This window comes from Myotis nattereri (assembly GCF_964212035.1).
Source record: "Myotis nattereri genome assembly, chromosome: 5".
Lineage (NCBI taxonomy): Eukaryota > Metazoa > Chordata > Mammalia > Chiroptera > Vespertilionidae > Myotis > Myotis nattereri.
The window spans coordinates 81,901,904-81,921,585 of NC_138080.1; the positions used below are offsets into that span (position 1 = coordinate 81,901,904).

At 39.2% G+C, this 19,682-nt stretch overlaps 1 protein-coding gene across 6 annotated transcripts in view; it reads left to right on the plus strand.

The window, feature by feature from the left end:
- Positions 1-2,423: 2,423 nt before the first annotated feature.
- LOC308518964 (ankyrin repeat and KH domain-containing protein 1) overlaps positions 2,424-19,682 on the plus strand; it is a gene marked incomplete at its 3' end in the record, with an annotated part of 123,349 nt that continues 106,090 nt past the window's right edge. For all 6 annotated transcript variants that reach the window (XM_081090794.1, XM_081090790.1, XM_081090791.1 and 3 more), the window contains exon 1: positions 2,424-2,861. In XM_081090794.1, the coding sequence (XP_080946920.1) occupies positions 2,571-2,861 (291 nt within the window). In that variant the 5' untranslated portion in view covers positions 2,424-2,570. The remainder of the gene's footprint in view (positions 2,862-19,682) is intronic.

Below are 19,682 nucleotides of genomic sequence, written 5' to 3' on the forward strand. Positions count from 1 at the left end.
CAGCAGGGTTGGTTGCTAGGTATTGAGGAATATTATTTTTATATACTGAGAGAATATTTTTGTCTCATACTGGAAAAAGGTGTATATACCTAAATTTCCTCTGTCCTTGAGTTCCATTACATTTGTTTAAAGAATTTAATGAATTTGTTCAGGGAGTTGCATCAGAAATTATTTTTGTATTGGTGGTAGGAATGACAAATAGTTCCTTTGTGATGTTGCACCAGTCAATACCTGTTTTTGCCTAAGGATATATCCATGCCAATTCTGGATAATCCAGCTTTGAAGTGGGATGGGCAGTGCTGGGTTTCTTTGGTTGGTGTTATTAGTTTGGGCTGTGACCTAGTCACACATGGCCTTAAAACTTAAACAGCACTGAGCATATGGGCTAATTAAGTGCCACAAATTCTAACTACAGCCAGTGTGTACTTGGCATTTACATCAAAATAGTTTTCTAGAAAAGGTACAAGGCTCTTTTCCCATTTTTTTTTCCACAACTTATTAACTAAGAAGAACATTTACCTAACATGTTCTGCTCATAGGAAACACTGTCCTTTTTTTTTTTTTTGCATGTGAAATGCCAAATGAGCAATGACTAAACCAAAGCGATTTTTACAATCTTCAAAACGTTCTTTAAATAAATGTTAGGCAGAATCTTTTTAAAAGTCATTTTTAAAAAATCATTATATTCTTTACAGAATTTTCAGATTCCAGGTCGGGAGGGGGGGGGAGTGAAATATTAAATATTGCACAATCAATACAAAGTACTTTGTTAAAGTTGCAAAAGAGGCGACAACGCCAAATCGTTTGCTTTTAGCCAGTCTCCGCTGGCTAAGTATCATGCAGACATTCTCTGGGTCAAAGGACAGTTGCCATACAAATACGAATTTCACCAAGGGTCTTTCTGGTGATCTTTGATCATAGGATTGGCTGGAGCAGGAGCATTTTTAAGCCCCTCTTTACTGGCAAAGGAGATAAAAAACAATAGAGGCAGAGCTCCCTAGAGGGGACGAGACCCCCGTCGCCAGCCTTCCATTGCATCGCAGAGCTCCGACAAGAATCAGCACGGTTGGCAGGACTCGGGGGCAGGTGGAGAACTGGAGCGTAGCTAACAAGAATGAGTTTTTACTGTGTGTTTGGCACTTTGCTAAGCGCCTCATGTCATTATCTAATTTATTCACAGCACCCGATGAGGGAGGTATTAAAATGACCCGCATTTTACTGATGGACGCACTGTAAGTCACTGAGATTAAACAACAAACGCCCGGAGGTCACACAGCAGACTAGTGGCGGCACCAGAGCTCGAAACGGTTCCAGCGCTCGCAGCCTTTTAACCACAGCGTTCGGCCCCGCGGTCTGATTCCGCGCTCAACGCGGTGCCTTTCCCCTCATTTCGTGGGACAGTTCCCAGTACTGAGGCCTGGCGCTGTCCAGCCCTCGGGCCCGCTGCCTTCCACCAGCCAGAGAACGCGGCCCCGCGGGGCGATCCCGCCCGCAGGTTGTAGAACTGCCACGTCCCGGCACGCGCGTGGGCCGAATCGTCCGCAGGCGGCCACCCCGAGCAGCCTTCAAAGTCTCCTGAAATCCTCGCTCTGCGCTCCGTTCCGAAAGGCCGGGGGCGCGCGGCAGGACCGTCCCTGACCCTCACCTCTCGCAACCCCCTACCCTACTCCGGCCCAAAGAGCCTGAGGCAGATAGTTCAGAGGCTGCAGCCTCACCTGTCCCAGAAGAGCGACTGCTCTAGTGACTGACGCTCTGCTCCTCCAACCAGGGCCTGGCGGGAAGGTGGGGCCTAGCTGAGACTGACTACTTTTCCCGCCAATCGCGGTGCAGCAAACCTCCGGGTCGCAGTCTCCGCGCCTGGCGCAGAGCGACAGGTGGGAGCTGCGTTATCTCCGCGTCTCTTGCTTACTTGATGTAGAAGCTTCCCGCGCGCATGGCGAATTCTACTCCAAATCTCACCAATTCTTGCAAGTCGTCACCTCAGCCTTCATTTTTATCAAAAGTGGAAATTCCCCAACCCTTTCCCGTCACCTCAGATGGGGGCAGGATGAATATTACTCTTCCCGACCAATTGTACCACGCGACGTCCTGTGACACAGTGACCGACACTTTACGGCGCCAATAAAGTCTCCCACTGTCAGGCGTCACTATGACTGACCACAAGGCCAACTAATCCACTTTAAGGTCGTGACGCGATAGTCAGAGAATTTGACCAATAGACGTAGAAAAAGACCGGAAGTCAGGGCGCGCGGAATAGAAGGCGGGTGTTCGCAACCGCCTAGGCCTGCGCGGGTCAACGCAGCTTGGGGGCCCCGAGCCAGCGAGCGGCGCGTGACGAAGAGCCTGAGCGACGGGTAACTTTGGCCAATGATCTGCAGCCTCTTTGGAGCTGTAGCCAGTGGCGAGTGTCGGGGGCGGGAGGCAGCAGGTTAGGCAGTGAGAAGTTAGTGGCGCTACTGGGACGGGGGGAAGGAGACGCTTCTTCCTTCTGCTGCTTCTCTCGCTCCCGGGATTGGCGGCGGCGGTGGCCGCGAGTGACTCTGCAGTGTCTCCGGCTCCGCGTGCGAAGCATGCTGACCGACGGCGGAGGCGGCGGCACCTCCTTTGAGGAGGACTTGGACTCTGTGGCTCCGCGTTCCGCCCCAGCCGGGGCCTCGGAGCCGCCTCCGCCGGGAGGGGTCGGGCTGGGGATCCGCACCGTGAGACTCTTTGGGGAGGCTGGGCCTGCCCCGGGAGTCGGTGGCGGCGGCAGTGGTGCGGGCGTAGGGGACGCGGCGCTGGATTTCAAGTTGGCGGCTGCTGTGCTGAGGACCGGGGGTGGAGGTGGTGCCTCTGGCAGCGACGAGGACGAAGTGTCAGAGGTACGGTTCCAGGACCCCCCCACTTCCCACACAACGTGGGGCATGAAAGCTCGTGGGCTGGTGCAGGGCTGGGGCCACCCTCCCGCTGCCCGGGCGGAGTCCGCTGACAGCGATGGGCTCCAAGGCGGCAGTGGCCGCGGTGCGGGCCTAGTGCTCCCTCAGCTTGACTCTTCAGCCCGTGGTTCGAGCCGGACCGGTTCCCGTTACCATCGTAGACCCACAATGGGGAGTCCTGTGGTCTCTGAGCTTCGCGCGGGAACGAGGACTCGCCAGGCCAGGCTTCCCTCTCCCTCCCGCCTACCCCGCTTTGGAGTTGGGGGGGTGGGGGGGGGGCGGGGTCTTGCCAGAGTCTCTGCCCTTGGTACTGAGAGCGAGACAGAGAGACTGAGACAGGCCAGGGAGGCAGGGCTCGCTGAAGTTGAGGGATTGGACAATTATTTACCTTCTGCTTTACCTGTGTATGGAAGTCGGGTTCTTGATTCCCTTCTTTAGTTGGAGACAGGTGAGTGTGAAGGAGCTTCCTGGCTTTACCCCGAGCAATCACGTGAGCCTTGCACCTGGGACCTTCTATGAAATTAGGAGAAGGAAGTTCCCGTGCAACTACAGAGGAGCAGGAGAGCTGAACCCGAGATTTTTAGGCTTGGAGAAAGTGAGGCATCCTATGGACATCTTTTGAAGTGAGGGAAATTAGTAATCAGGTCCTTCTTTTGACTCTTGCGTGTGTACCGGGCCGTTTTAGGTCTGAGCAACCTAGGATGATAAGGCATCAGTTTTGGGGCTCTAGGGGAAAAGGAGATATTTTATATATGTACTTTCCCCCTTGATTATGGCTTGGCTATCGCATAGCACTGTGATGACTATTGTTCTAAGTGCTCAGAGTGTTCTATTTGGGTTCTAAGATGCCTAGTTCATCCCTTATGACCAGTTATTTTAACCTCTGTTCTTGGTGCTAAAGTACAGGGATTTCTCTGTGGACAAGTATCGTGGCTGTTGTATTTGAGAGGAATAGGAGAAACTGTATTTGTGGGTTGCCGAATACAGTTAGTTCACTATTTTACATTCTAGATCTAAGCAGGGATTCCTTTAGATTCAAAACCTTCATACATTCTGACCCCAACATTTTGCTTTGGAAGAAACACTGTGTGCGTTGTAAGGGAGCTAGTCCCTTGAATGTCTGTATCTTTGATGAAACTTGACAAGAGGTGAGCCTAGAACATGTACACTTTTTATCTATAAAATAAAGTGGGAACATGTTTAGACTCTGTTTTTCTTTGAAACTTTAAAAGAAGTTTCTTTGGTCTAAAAGTGATAGAAAGGTTTGGTTTGGTCTAAGAGTGATAGAAAGATGATGTTCTTGATTTTCTGGACTATTTTTAAATTATCACAGGTGAGATAAAAGATCACTCATTAGCTTTTACATAATAAGTGGTATTCTTAAATTTCAGAGGTAGAGCGCTAGTGAGCCTCCAAAGTTGTAAATCTCTAACTCTTTGGGCTCATGTGTTATATCTGGGAAATGAGCTTTTGAAGTAACCATTTCTACCATTTCTGTGAGGCTTGTACACACACACACTCAGACACAATTTCATGTGGAGTCTGCATACCATGTGGTTAAAGCTATGAGCAGAATCCACACCTTTTGTCTGTGTGTGTGTGTGTCTGTGTGTGTGTGTGAGCACTGAATTTCAATGTTTAGCACAAACAGAGATCACCAATTGTTTCAGAAAGAATTCCATTATTCATTCTTTTTGAACAAGCTATATTTATGGGTATTGCTTTATGCAACCTTATCCCCCAGATTTCCTGAGGTGAAATTGTTATTTTTTTAATATGTTTTTTTTGTTTTTGTTTTTGTTTTTCAGAAAGAGGAAGGGAGAGGGGGAGAGAGAGATAGAAACATCAGTGATGAGAGAGAATCATTGATCGGCTGCACTCCCGTCACTGGGGATTGAGCCTACAACCCGGGTATGTGCCATGACCGGGAATCAAACTGTGACCTCCTGGTTCATAGGTCACTGCTCAACCACTGAGCCACACTTGCTGGATGCCTTTTGTCTTGTTTTTATGTTTATTATAGAAATTATTTATTTATGATTCTTATACCCATTTAGGCTAATGGTAGAAGAACCCCTTAGTCTCCTGTTTACTTCAGTTTTCTGTGCTTCAAAAGGATTTAGGTATTAAGTATATATATAGACCTCATTTTTGGAGTGGAGCTTTCTGGATACCCAGAGACTGGTCTAAAATGATGCCCAGTGTATATATAGATTCTTTCTTAACCTGTGGAGAAAGGAAATTTTGCTACGTCCTGTTTCTCCCATATCCCATAAAGAAGAAATTCCTGGAGTATCTAGTATCCACTGTATCGTCTATGCCTTTGTGAGTGAAATTTGCCCAAGCGAATTTCTTACCTTTTTTCTGCCTGACAAGATGAGCTGTCTTCTCCCTTATTACTGCCTTTGAAATTCCAGTGTGAAGACTATAAATAATGATCTCCAAGAAGCACTCACTGAACTGGCATTTGATGAATAATACCAAAATCTTTATTTTCATCTTTCATAGATGTTTTATTTATTTATATTTTTATTGATTTCAGAGAGGAAGGGAGAGGGAGAAAGAGATAAAACATCAATGTGCCCTAATCAGGAATCAAACTGGTGACCCTTCCATGCACAGGACGATGCTCAACCAATTGAGTCACTCCAAACGGCAATACTATATTATTTTTGAAAATTTTATTTATTGTCCAGGAAAGTGAATTTCTAAAAAATCTTTATGGGGGACTTTGTTCAAGGCAGAAGGGCTTTATTCCATAAATTATCATCAGAAATGAGAAATAGGAAATAGAATTTTATATTCTAGTGAGCAAATATTTGAGAGATTGGAGATGTTTATTGAAGGAAAAGTTGCATGTTATTAACTATAATGATTTGTTATAGCATGAGTATCAACCTTGCACAAATTTCATTCTGTAAAGCCTAAAGACTTTACATATCAAATGATATGTTGATGAGTATGGTTACATGAATGGTGGGTCAAAACACTTGATTGGTATGGGTGGAGGAAAACCTTATTGTGAAACTTGAAGTATACAGGTGTGTTTTGAGGTGGTTGTTTTTTTGGTGGTTATTTAGTACATTTTGATAAATGATTACATTCATATAGTTCATAAGTCAAAGTAAAATTAAGACAAATACAGTTAAAAGTCTTGATCTTATCCCTGCTCCCAAGTATCCTGCCTGCTACACCTTTAATGTCTTATATATTCTTTCAGAAATTCTTTATGGAAATACAAGTATGTATTTTTATTTTTCTCATTGTTACACAAAAGATTACATACTATTCATATGAGATTTTTAAATGGTAAATTTGAGAAGGATTTAGATTTTTTATGCAAACAAAGTGATAAAACGTGTTAAGAATGAAGTATTTGGGATGAGTTTAAAGACATTTCTTTCTGAGTCTATCTGGTAGTAGAGTGATGATGTACTGGATGCCCTCTAAAAATCAATTCTAGCCTTCTGATTCAGTGATGAAGAGAAGATAAAATATGTTGCTTTAAAGAAAGCAAAACAGTTTTTAAAAGTATAAGTCTTGAGTTGGCAAGTATAAAGAAATGAGTCTACCAATTTTTTGTGTGTGTCCAATTTTACCTTCCTTCAGAATCCAGTCGTAAGAAATAAAAAAATTATTTTTTTAACCCACTATAAGTGAACTATTTCAATATATCTGTTTTCTTGGACCTTATTTATTTATAATTTTCCTCTCCTGTTGCTTGTCTATAAAGTCATAGAATCTTGGTGATAATTCTATCTCATCTCATTTTTAGGTAACTGCTACCATTTATTGAGTGCTTATTAAATGCCTGTATCGTACTAGATACTTTCGTTATTTTATTTAATCGTTTCAACATCCCTTTGAGGTAGGTATATTATCTACATTTTTATAGACAAATAAATGTAGGCTCAGAGAAGTGATGAATAAAAAAAGAGACCAAAAAAATGTTAAACTGTTACACAGCTAGTAGTGGTAAAACTAGGATTTGAATTCAATACTGAATCCAGAAGCCATGCTATTTTGCTTCCTCAGATTAAGAAATAGGCAAAGGTTTTGGTTACAGAATGCTGTTTCTCCAGTACATGTTTGCTTAGTCCCTGTTGAAGTTTTCATAGATATAAAGTGAAATGAGAAAAGCAAGGAGGCCCTGGCCAGGTAGTTCATTTGGTTAGAGTGTCATCCTGATAGGCCACGTTTGCAGGTTTGATCCCCGGTCAGGGCACATACGAGACTCAGCAAATGAATGCATAAATAAGTGGAACAACAAATTAGATCGATCTCTCTCTCTCTCTCTCAAAAAAAAAAAAAAAAAATTAAGGACAGTATAGTGAATATCTTATAAAGCTGTTTTTTCCCCACTTGTTTTCTATTTTAATTTCCTTCCTACTATTGCAAAATGAATTTTTACCATATCTGTATTTGACAAAATATCAAATTTGGAAACTTCATGTCAGGACCCTAGGTAAAGCCTCAGAAGTTTGAGAACCAGTGAGCTAAATGACTTACCCAGGATCACACAGCTAATTTGTAATAGAAAATAGGCTCATGACTCCCATTCTAGTTAATCCTACCTGCTAGCTTGTTCTGTTTACTGTTTCTCTTCTGATGCATTGTACCAATGAATTAATTAGTTGCTTAAGAAATGCCTTTCTCTAGGCATTTAATCTGTATATAATCCATATAATGCATTCCTGACCTTGTTGGAAAAGTTTTATATTAATTAATAAAATTGGTGATGTCATGAAGATCAATATATTAAGGAAACCAAAGGTGTACCAATGAGCATAGAACATAATTTTGTAATTGAACTTACTTGAAAAGTTCAGGCCTTGTCATTATTCATTTTTAAAGAATTAGAAATATTAAAACCACTAACAAAGAAAGGCATATACCCAACTTTACACCAACATTTGCAACTTCGCCAATATGGAAACACTTGTTTTGCAATATTGTTACACTTTAATTATTTTGTAAAAATTAATGTATGCTATTCTATTAGTAGTTACTGACAGTGTATGGTTCCTGTGAATGAAGTTGATTTCCTTATGTTGACTGACTGGTTTACTTTTCTTCTGGCCAACTTTACCTAAACTAGGAAGAACAGAAAGTTGTATATAAGGCTCTTTTTTGTTTGCTAGGCTGAAATATAGCAACTATTTTGTCAAAGAGCACGTTTTGTTCTTTCTCCACTACACATACTCCAATTCTCTCTCTTTTTCCCCCCAACTTAATGGATTCTGTTTTCAGTATTAGAAAGGGTGGTTTTGTTTTGTTTTTAAAGTAGATACCCACCCTGGTCGGTGTAGCTCAGTTGGTTGGAGCATCATTCTGTGCACCAAAAGGTTGTGGATTTGATTCCCTGTCAGGCCACATATCTACGATGTGAGTTAGATCCCCAGTTGGGACTCCTTCAGGAGGCAATGATCAATGTATCTATCTCACATCCTTGTTTTCCTCTTTCCCTCTCTGAAATCAATTTTTTAAAAAGTAGATATCCCATTGTATCCTAGTGGTTTGATTCACCGGCATTAGTGTGCAATTTTGAAAAGAGAAAGGCCAAGTGTGTCCTCAGGGATTAGCCCTAAGAACTAAAGAATTGCACAGGAGAAACAGTTTATTAAGTTGCCAAGGTAAGTTTGATATGTTTAACAGTTTGTAGTGAGGACAGTTAGATTGACAGCAAGTTTCCTTTTTTTTTTTTTAATTGTGGTAAAATACACATCACATAAAAATGACCATTTTAACCATTTTTTTAAAGTTGTGTTAAGATATATGTAAGATAATATTTACCATTTGAAAGTGTACATTGAATGGCATTAAGTACATTGACATTGTTGTGTAACCATCATCACCAACCATCTCTAGAACTCTGGTCTGCCCAAATGGAAACTCTGTATCCATTAAACAGTAATATCCCAGCTTTCCTTCCCCAACACGTAGTAACCACATTTCTACTTTTTTTGTGGTGAATTTGACTAATCTAGGTATATCAAATAAGTGGAATCATACAGTATTTCTATTTTTGTGACTAGCTTATTTCACTTAGCATAATGTCTTCAAGGTTCATACTTGTAGCATGTGTTAGAATTTCTTTCCTTTTAAAGGCTGAATACCATTCTGTATATTTATACATTTTGTCTATCCATTATTGAGGAATTGGATTGCTTCTACCTTTTTACTGTTGTGAATATGCTACTGTGAACATGGGTGTACAGATATCTGTTCGAGTCCCTGCTCTCAGTTCTTTGGGTATATATCCAGAAGTGGAATTGCTGGATCATATGATTTAATTTAATTTAATTTCTTGAGGAACCACCATACTGTTCTTTACAGCAGCTTTACCTTCCCACGAGCATTGCACAAGGGTTCCAATTTCTCCACATTCTAGCTAGTGCTTGTTATTTTCTGTATGTATGTATTTTGAGAGAGAAGGAAACATCAATTTGTTGTACCACTTATTTATGCATTAATTGGTTGATTCTTGTATGTACCCTGACTGGGGATGGAACTTGCAACCTTGGCCTATTGAGATGATACTAACCAACTGAGTTACCTGGCGAGGGCTGCTTTGTTTTGTTTTAAATAATAGTCATCCTAATAGGTATGAAATTTTATCTCATTGGGGTTTGGATTGGAATTTCCCTGATGATTAGTGATGTTGAGCATCTTTTAAAAATAAAAATCCTTACTCAAAGATATGTTTATTGATTTGAGAGAGAAACAAGAGAAATATCGATGGTTGTCTCCCATTTGTGTCTGACCTGGGATGGAACCCACAACCCAGGTTGTGCCTCAGTGGGAAACAACTCGAAACTTTTTGGTGTATGGGACGAGGCTCCAACAACTGACCCGCCCGGCTAGGGTATGTTGAGCATCTTTTCATGTGCTTATTGGCCATTGTATATCTTCTTTGGAGAAATGTCTATTCAAGTCCTTTGCCCATTTTTTAATTGTGGTTTTTTAAATTGTTTAATTGTAGGAGTCCTTTATGTATTCTGGGTATTAACCCCATATCAGATATGTGAATTTTTGCAGATTTTCTCCCATTCATGGATTGCCTTTTCAAGTCTTGAAATTGTCCTTCCATGCTTAAGTTTTTAATTTTAATGAAGTCCAGTTTATCTACTTTTTCTTTTATTGTCTATACTTTTGGTGGTCTATCCATGAAGTCACTGCCAAATCCAATATTATGAAGATTTTTTTTTAAGTTTTCTTCTAAGAATTTTATAGTTTTAGCTCCTATTTAGGTCTTTGATCCATTTTGAGTTAAATTTTGTATATTGTGTAAGATAAGGGTCCAACTTTATTCTTTTGCATGTGGATGTCTAGTTTTTCCAGCACTAGTTGTTGAAAAGACTCTTTTCTGACATCAAATTGTTTTGGCATCTTTGTTGAAAATTGATTGACCATATATGAGAGGGTTCATTTCTGGGCTCTGGGGTCTATTTCATTGGTCTATATATCAGTCTTTATGCCAGTATCACACTGTTTTGATTACTGTAGCTTTTGTAGTAAATTTTTAAAAATATATATTTATTTTTATTGACTTCAGAGAGGGAGAGAGGAAGAGGGAGATAGAAACTTCATTGATGAGAGAGAATCGTTGACTGGCTGCCTCCTGCACGCCCCCCACTGGGGATCAAGCCTGCAACCCAGGCATCTGCCCTTAACTGGAATCGAACCAGGGACCCTTCAGTCCAAGACCGACGCTCTATCCACTGAGCAAAACCAGCTAGAGCTGTAGTAAGTTTAGATATCAGGAAGTGTTAGTCTTCCAACTTTGTCCCCCCACATCCTAGATTGTTTTGGCCGTTCAGGGTACCATGAGATTCCACATACATTTTAGGATGGGTCTTTCTATTTCTGCAAAAATATGCTATTGGGCTTTTGATAGGAATTGCTTTGAATCTGTAAATTCGTATGGGTGAGAACAAGTTTTGGTACAAATCTTATGTAATTATTTCATCACAATAGATATTAGCAAATCAGCATATTGACAAAATACTGAAAAGGAGAGATTGAGCACTTACTGATGCCCTCCATGAATGAGTAGATGTTTCTGAAATATAACCCATATTTTTTCCTGATTTGTCCTCTTATTGAGTATTCGTGATTGATTATGATGCTTCATATATTGGTTAAATGCTAGGAAGAATACTTGGTTTTCTTTTTTCTCTTTTTTAAATCTTTATTGTCAAAAGTATTACATATATCTCCCTTTTTCTCCCATGGACCACTTATAACCTGTCCCCACCTCAGGCCTTCACCCCCCTATTATCTGTGTCCATGGGTTACGTATATATGTATACAAGTTCTTTGGTTGATCTCAGAGGAATAGTTTTTAATCCTTTATATGATTAGAGATGAGTTGAGTTTTGGAAAAATTATCTCAATATGATATTAAACCTAGATGAATGAACCTATAGTATTTCTTTAATGATACAGAATTTTAAAAGTTTTCACATAGGCATTTTATAACATCTTATTCAGAGGTAAAGTTTTGGCCATATCAATTGATAACTTTGACTGATACACTTTAAAAGGACTTTCAGCTCTTAACAGCTTTTAATTATTTTTTCTTCTATGCTTTTACTTATTTTCTGCTAAGTCTCTACATTTTATTTTTGTCTTTTAAAAGTTTACAATGGCTAAATTTAGTAATGTGAAACGTTATCATTAAAGAGCATATCCCATTCTTTTTTTGTTGTTACTTTTTATTTTGATATAATTTCAAATTTACTGGAAAGCTGCAAGAATAGTACAAGGCATTCCTCCCATGTACTCTTTACCTAGATTCACCAATTACGTTCATTTTGTTCCATTCTCTCTCTCTCTCCATAAATAAAAAAGTAATACTTTATTTTTGAGATCATTTGAAAGTAGGTTGCATATATCATGCTGCTTTACCCTTAAATTCTTCAGTGTACATTCACCAAAGACATTTTCTTACATAACTATAGTATATTTATCAAAATAGGAAATTCAACAAATTTCTGAAGTATTCTTCAAGTTCAAATTCCCAAAGTTTTAAAAATTGAAATATAATTCACACATAGAATTTAAATTTACTCTTTAAGGTATACAATTCAGTGGTTTAAACATTTTTATCACCCCCAAATAAAACCTTGTACCCATTAGCAGTCATTTCCCATTCCCCACTCCCTGCAGCCACTGGTAATCATCTACCTACTTTCTCCCTGGATTTGTTTTGTCTGGGCATTTTATATAAATAGAATCATACAATATGTAGTCTTGTGCCTTCTTTCACGTAGCATATTATTTTCAAGGTTTCTACATGTATCATTGGAATAATATTCTATTTTGTGGACATACTACTTTTTGTTGATTGATAGTTTTTGATGACATTTAGGTTATTTACATGTATTGGCTATTATAAATGATGCTGTGGATATTTGTGTACAAGTTTTTCATGAACATATCTTTTCAGTTCTTTTGTGTATATACCTAGGAGTGGAATTGCTTGGTTATATGATAAGTCTGTTTAACTTTCTGAGAAACTACCAAGGTGTTTTCTACAGTAGATGCAACATTTTACATTACACCAACAATGTATGAATGTCCCAGTTTCTCCACATCCTTGCTAACATTTGTTATTTATTTATTTAAGTCATCCCCGGGGGTATAGAGTGGTATTTTTTAAAAAATATATTTTTTATTGACTTCAGAGAGGGAGATAGAAACATCAGTGATGAGAGAGAATCATTGATTGGGTGCCCCCTGCATGCTCCCTACTGGGGATCGAGCCTGCAACTAGGCATGGTCCCCTTAACTGGAATTAAACCCAGGACCCTTCAGTCCGCAGGCAGATTCTCTGTCCACTGAGCCAAACCAGCTAGGGCTTAGAGTGGTATTTCATTGTGGTTTTGATTTGCATTTCCTCTGTGACTAATTAAGTTGGTCATATTTTCATGTACTTGTTGGCCATTAGTATATCTTTGGAGAAATGTCTATTCAGATATTTCCCCCATATCTTGATTGGGTTACTTGTCTTTTTATTGTTGAATCGGGTTTTTTGGGTTTTTTTAGAAAAAAGATTGTTTATTTGGGGTACTAGTCCCTTATATGTATAATTTGCAAATATATTCTCCCATTCTGTGGGTTGTCTTCTTCCTTCCTTCCTTCCTTCCTTCCTTCCTTCCTTCCTTCCTTCCTTCCTTCCTTCCTTCTTCTTCCTCTCTCTCTCTCCTCACCCGAGGATATTTTTCCATTGATTTTTCAGAGAGAGTGGAAGAGAGAGGGAAAGATAGAGATAAATATTGATGTGAGAGAAACACATCGATTGGTTGCCTCCTACACACGCCCCAAAGAGTGCCCAGGCTGGGAGTAGCCTGCAACTGAGGTGCGCGCCCTTGACTGGAATCAAACTCGGGATTTGGTCTGCAGTCTGACGCTCTAACCACTGAGAAAAACTGGCTAGGGCTCTTCACTTTCTTGATTATGTCATTAATATTTTTGAATTTTGGTGAAGCCCAATTTTTATATGTACCAGTATTTATTTTTCTTTTGTTGTGCTTTGGTGTCATGTCTAAGAAATAATGCGTAATCCAAAGTGGAAGATTTATGTCTGTTTTCTTCTAAGAGTTATAGTTTTAGCTTTTACACCTAGGTCTTTGGTCCATTTCAAGTTAATTTTTATATAAGGTGTGAGGTAGAGGCTCAGCGTTATTCTTTTGAATGTGGGTATACAGTTTTCCTCAACATCATTTTTTGAAAAGACTCTTTCTTCATTGCATTTTCTTGTCATCCTTGTCAAAAACCAATTGACTATAAATGTGAGGGTTTTTTTCTGTTCTATTGATTTACATGTCTTCTTATTCCAGTTTCATACTGTCTTGATACTATAGTTTTTTTTCCCCAGTAAATTTTGAAATTGGGAAGTGTAAGTCCTCCAATTTTGTTCTTTTTCGAGATTGTTTTGGCTACTACAGGTTATTGGCTTGTTCTTGTTCTCTTGATTTGGTCTTCAAAAGAAATTCAATGGGGGGTATTTAATATGCTGCAGAATTTGTGGTCACATACAAAAGACCTTCTCCCCACCCCTAGTAATAATATTCCAGCTCTTGAAGTTTCTGCTCCTTTTGTATATGCTACAGGTATATATGTGTGAGGGGGAAACTCATGTGATTTAAATCTGTGTTTGTCATGCTACCAGAAGAGCAAGTTGTCATAGTATTAGTGTTTATTTTCTTGCATCTTCTCCCTGACAAAGCCTGGAAAAATGCTTGAGAGGAGATAAAGATGAAATGGGAGGAGATGGTTGGTTTGGATAGTTGTAGTCTGAGTCCATCTATTGTGGACTATAGTCTGCCAGAAGAATATGGACAGAATTTCTTTTTCCACGATAGTAAACAAATAACATCAAACAGCAGTTATCGAGTTTTTGCATCTGGTATCTTCTAACAACTGCATAAGAGGTGTGAATTCAATATTTAAGTAGCATACAATTTGCTTGACACCCAAGCCAGTGTTATCACCTTTGTGATTAAACTGCAAAAATAAATCTTGGGTGTCATTGCTCAAATGGTTCCAGTTATGTTAAATTACTAGTTATTTTAATTCCATGAACAGTAAAAGTCTGTACTATATTTTAGTATCCATTTTACTTAGGACTTGACTGACAAGTTAATAAAGAAAAGTTTATTTTCTTTTAATTTGAAGAGACCGTTATTTAAGACTAGAGACCTGGTGCACAAAATTCATGCACTGGAGGCAGGGGTCCTTTAGCCTGGCCTGCACCCTCTCACAGTTCAGGGCCCCTTGGGGGATGTTTACCTGCTGGCTTAGACCAGATCTCCCTGAAGATCGGGCCTAAGCCAGCAGTCAGACATCCCTCTCACAGTCTGGGGCTCTCACAGTTTGGGACCCCTTGCTCCTTACCGCCCACCTGCAGCGGAGGTGGGAGAGGCTTTCGTCACTGCCACTGCGATCGCCAACCATGAGCCTGGCTTCTGGCTGAGTGGCGCTGCCCCTGTGGGAGCACACTGACCTCCAGGGGGCAGCTCCTGTGTTGACTGTCTGTCCCCTGGTGATCAGTGCACATCATAGTGACCGGTTGTTCCACTGTTTGGTTGATTTGCATATTAGGGTTTTATTATATAGGATTACTTAAATCAGGTACATGGATTTGACCTATAACCTACCACTCTAACAAAATTTAGAATAATACAATAATACAGTATCAAAGGTACTTACTGTTGTGTATGATCTTCTTGTTGCTAATTTGTTACAATTATTATTCACTTATTCTCTACAGAAGAAAATTAGAGTCTAGTTTTGGGTAGGCCTTCTTAATGAACTCACGTCTTGCATAATAAAATTATATCTTTCAGAGATTAGAATCCTTGGCAGTCTGTTTGAAAATTCTGATTAGTATTGTAGAGTGGATTTATTTATTCCACAATAATTTATCTGAAGCCTACTGTTTGTTAAGCTTTGTGCTAGGCTTTGGAATTATAAAGATGGAAAAATGTGGTCCCTGATTATTAAAGACATCAGTCTTTTCAGGAACTAAACATTTCAGGGAATGTGAAAACAAGGTCATTTTTAAAATTCAAATTATATTTGCCTTTGTAAACTCCTTTCAGATATTAACAAATTATATTTGAGTGTTTGTTCTAGGCATTGTGCACTTTAATTACATCACCTCATTTTCTCATGGTCTTGTGACAGTCCAAGATTCTAAACTAATGAATGAATCATTGCTCTATGTTGGTTGGATGATCACTGTAAAGTTTGATGTTTGGGTGTCTTCAGTAGTTTGATGGGGTTCAAGCAGAAGATTTAAAGGGGCAGTGATTTTTTACATGAAAGGCTACAAAGCCCATCGGCATAAGATTGTCTTATGCTCATGTTTGAGCAAAATCACAACTGCTTCATTATGCTCCGTAAACTCTCCAAGCATGTTCTAGTTCAGGACCTTTGGCATTTGCAATTTATTCTTAGCAGTCTTCATATATATATATATATATATATATATATATATATATATTTTAAATCTTGTTTGTATGTCCCTTATTGCTGTATCCTCACTGCTTCTGCTGTAAATCAAACCATCATCTTTCACCTGCACTTATTGCAGTAATCCTGGGCTCTATCTACTTCCAAGATTATACTTCTCTACTTTTTCCTCTATTGTGTTATCAGAGTAACTTCTCTAATGCCAGTTCAATCATGTCACTCCTTTGGCAAAAAGCCTTCTCATTCCTTAGATCAGCAGTTCTCAACCTGTGGGTCGCGACCCCTTTGGGTGTCGAACAACCCTTTCACAGGGGTCGCCTAAGACCATCGGAAAACACATATATAATTACATATTGTTTTGTGATTAATCACTATGCTTTCATCATGTTCAATTTGTAACAATGAAATTGGGGGTCACCACAACATGAGGGTCGCGGCATTAGGAAGGTTGAGAACCACTGCCTTAGATAAAGAGTAAATTCAAATTCCTTGCTATGCCATAAGAGGTTATTTAGGATTTTTGCTTCTGTCTGTTTTCCCAACCCTATCCTTGCTGCACCCTACTTTATTTGCTTTTTATATTCCATCTATACCAAATTGCTGTAGTTTTCTGAACCTATCAAGCTATTATATGCCCTGGTACATTCGCTTTCACTGCTTTGGCTTTTAGAATCATAATAACTACTATAATGCTGAGTGCTTATTGTCTGTGGGGCCAAATGCTTACTTATATGTTCTCAAATTTTACAACTGCCATATGAAGAAAGTGATATTATTCCCAATTTACCGGTAAGGAAGCTGAAGCTTAGAGATATTATGTAGCATATACAAAGTTATTCATCTAGTAATGATGGAGCCAGGATTTGAGTCCAGGTATCTTCTTTCTGTAAAGCCGATGTTCGTAACTACTACTACTATAGACTGCTGCTGTCACTGTTGTCACTCTTTCCCATCCTATTGGATACCTTTTTGTTTCAGAGTTGTCATTTCTGATTTTCTTCATTACTATCTAATTTGGAATTGACCATTCATTCCTTCCTCTGTGCTCTGATGTTATGTATATGATATAGTGTCTGTTATTGCGTTTATTTGATTATCTGTCTTAATGAGCAGGAATCATTTATTTAAAAATATGTTTTTATTTCTTGTTTAGAGAGAGAAGAAGGGAGAGGGAGAAACATCGATGGGCTGCCTCCTGCATGCCCCTTTTCCATTGGGGTTGGAAGCCCACAACCTGGGCATGTGCCTTGACTGGGAATCGAACTGGTGACCTTTCAGTGCACGGAACAACAATCAACTGAGCCACACCAGCCAGGGCATGTCTTATGTTCCCAGTATATAATAGAATGTCTGGCACATAGTAGATGCTTAATAAATGTTGAATGAATGTATATGTAGTGCTTAATATGCTCAGGTTATTTGTTAGTCTAAAACAAGTATAATGAATTCTATATTATTTTTGTGGAGTAGAAAATAAGAATATAGAAACTGACCTTAATAATAGTAGTAGTAGTAATATTAATAGTAATAATAACAATATTTGTTGAGCAATTACCGTGTGTTCAGCACTGTTGTGCAAGTTTAGAGATACTGTTTTAATCATCATCAACTCTGTGATATAGTTGTTGTCTTTATTTTATAGCTGAGAGGTAAAACAAGTTATCTAAGATCATACTGTGAGTTGTGTGGGCTGGTATTCTACAAGTTCTTGCTCTTAGTAATTATGCTGTCCTCCCCTTATAGGTATTAATTGGAAGTTTATGGGTGTTTGAGTTCTTTTAACTTATTAAAATTGAGTATTCCTTTTGAGTGTTCAATGCCTGTTGTCTATACTAATAAAAGGGTAATATGCTAATTAGACCAGACGTCTTCCGTACGTCCTTCTGGACAAAGCCATTGTGGTGGGGCAGAGGCTGTTGGGGTGATCAGGCTGGCAGGGGAGAGCAGTTAGGGGGATCAGACCAGCAGGGGAGAGCAGTTAGGGGGACCAGGCCAGCAGGGGAGAGCAGTTAGGGGGATCAGGCCGGCAGGCAGATGAGTGGTTAGGAGCCCACGGTTCTGGATTGTGAGAGGGATGTCCAACTGCTGGTTTGGGGCCTAAACCAGCAGTCGGACATCCCCCAAGGGGTCCCGTATTGGAGAGAGTGCAGGCGGGGCTGAGGAACCCTCCCTTCCCCCATGCACAAATTTCATGCACCGGGCCTCAGTTTAGAATAATGAGCAGAAGCCAGGACTTCTTTCTAACTTCAGTCTTACCCATTTATTATAATAGGGAAAATATAGAGTAATATTTTTTCCCTTCAACAATAAGATTTTCTTGTTCTTAATTGCCAGATACTTGATTCCTGTGGCTTTTCTAATGAATATGTAAGCAATCTTCTTTTTAAAAACTTATTGTGGCACAAATGTTATCATACATGTGCTGATTAGAAATAATGTAGATGTAGCTGCCAGAAATTACTAAGTGAAAACAGAATTTGTCTGTTTAAGAACTCTGGCATAGAGGAGTTAGTTGGCTTGATAATTTATTACATTTAATGTAATTTAAATAATTTTTTTCCTGACATTACTATTACTGTTAAACTGAAACATTGCAGTCCTTTTAGATTCTCTGCTTTCTTCATTGCTTAGTATTTGTTTTACTTATACTTCATTGTTTAGGAGATTCTCTTAATACAGTTTGATCTGGTGAAAGGTTATGCGCTTTGGAATCTGAAATACATGGCTTCAGATACCTGCATAGTTATGTGATCTTGGGCAAGCCACTTACCTTTTCTGAGTTTGTTACATTAAATGAAGATTAGGCCCTAGCCGATTTGGCTCAGTGGATAGAGCGTCGGCCCACAGACTGAAGGATCCTGGGGTCAATTCCAGTCAAGGTATATGTCTGGGTTGCAGGCTCCATCCTAAGTGTGGGGTGTGTAGGAGACAGCTGACCAATGCATCTCTTCTCCCTCTCCCTTCCTCTCTGAAATCAATAAATATATATTATAAATAAATAACTAAAATAAAGATTAGTTCTCTATTTCATTGAATAGGTAAGATGATTGTATGGAATAATAAATGGAATATGCTGATAAATATGAGGCCTTTTATTAATGTTGACCTAGTTTTTAAATTCTTAATGGTAATTATTTTGTAAAAGATTTTCCTTTCTCCCATTTTTAATTACAGACTTCAGAAAATAATAGATTTTATATAAACTATAGTTTAGAAATGAAATTTTTATAGTTGAGCAGAGTTAACTTTATCCAGTTTTAACTTAGGAAAAACATGATGTTCTCTTCTGTGCTGTGTAAAGCTAAAGAAATCCCAAAATACCATTTATGTTTTGTGAAAAGAGAATTGTAGGTCTGAAATTGGGAATACAGTTTTCCTTGTAGAAAGAAATTTAAGAAGTATTTATGTTAGGGAATATAGCCTTTTCATTCTAGTATTTCAGGATGTTATTGCTTATTATATTGGGCCTTATGTATCAGCAAAATTCACTCCTAAATTTATCATTATTTGGGCCTGAATTGTAACTATGTTACTTTCTCCCTTTGAGTGATTCTTGGAGCATGTTTGTGATGGATGCTACTGTTGAACTTTTAGAGTACTGTGTGTTTTGCAAAAAGGAATTTCTGTATCCTTCAGTAATTATTTCTTGGAATACTAACCCAGCCTTTTTGCTGCTCCAACTAGGAATCAATAGTAAACCAATGCATTCTAAAATTGGTGTAAGTGACTTAAAGAAGAGGGAGGGCTTAATTTAGGTGGGGAAAGGCAAGACATGTTGGTCTATCC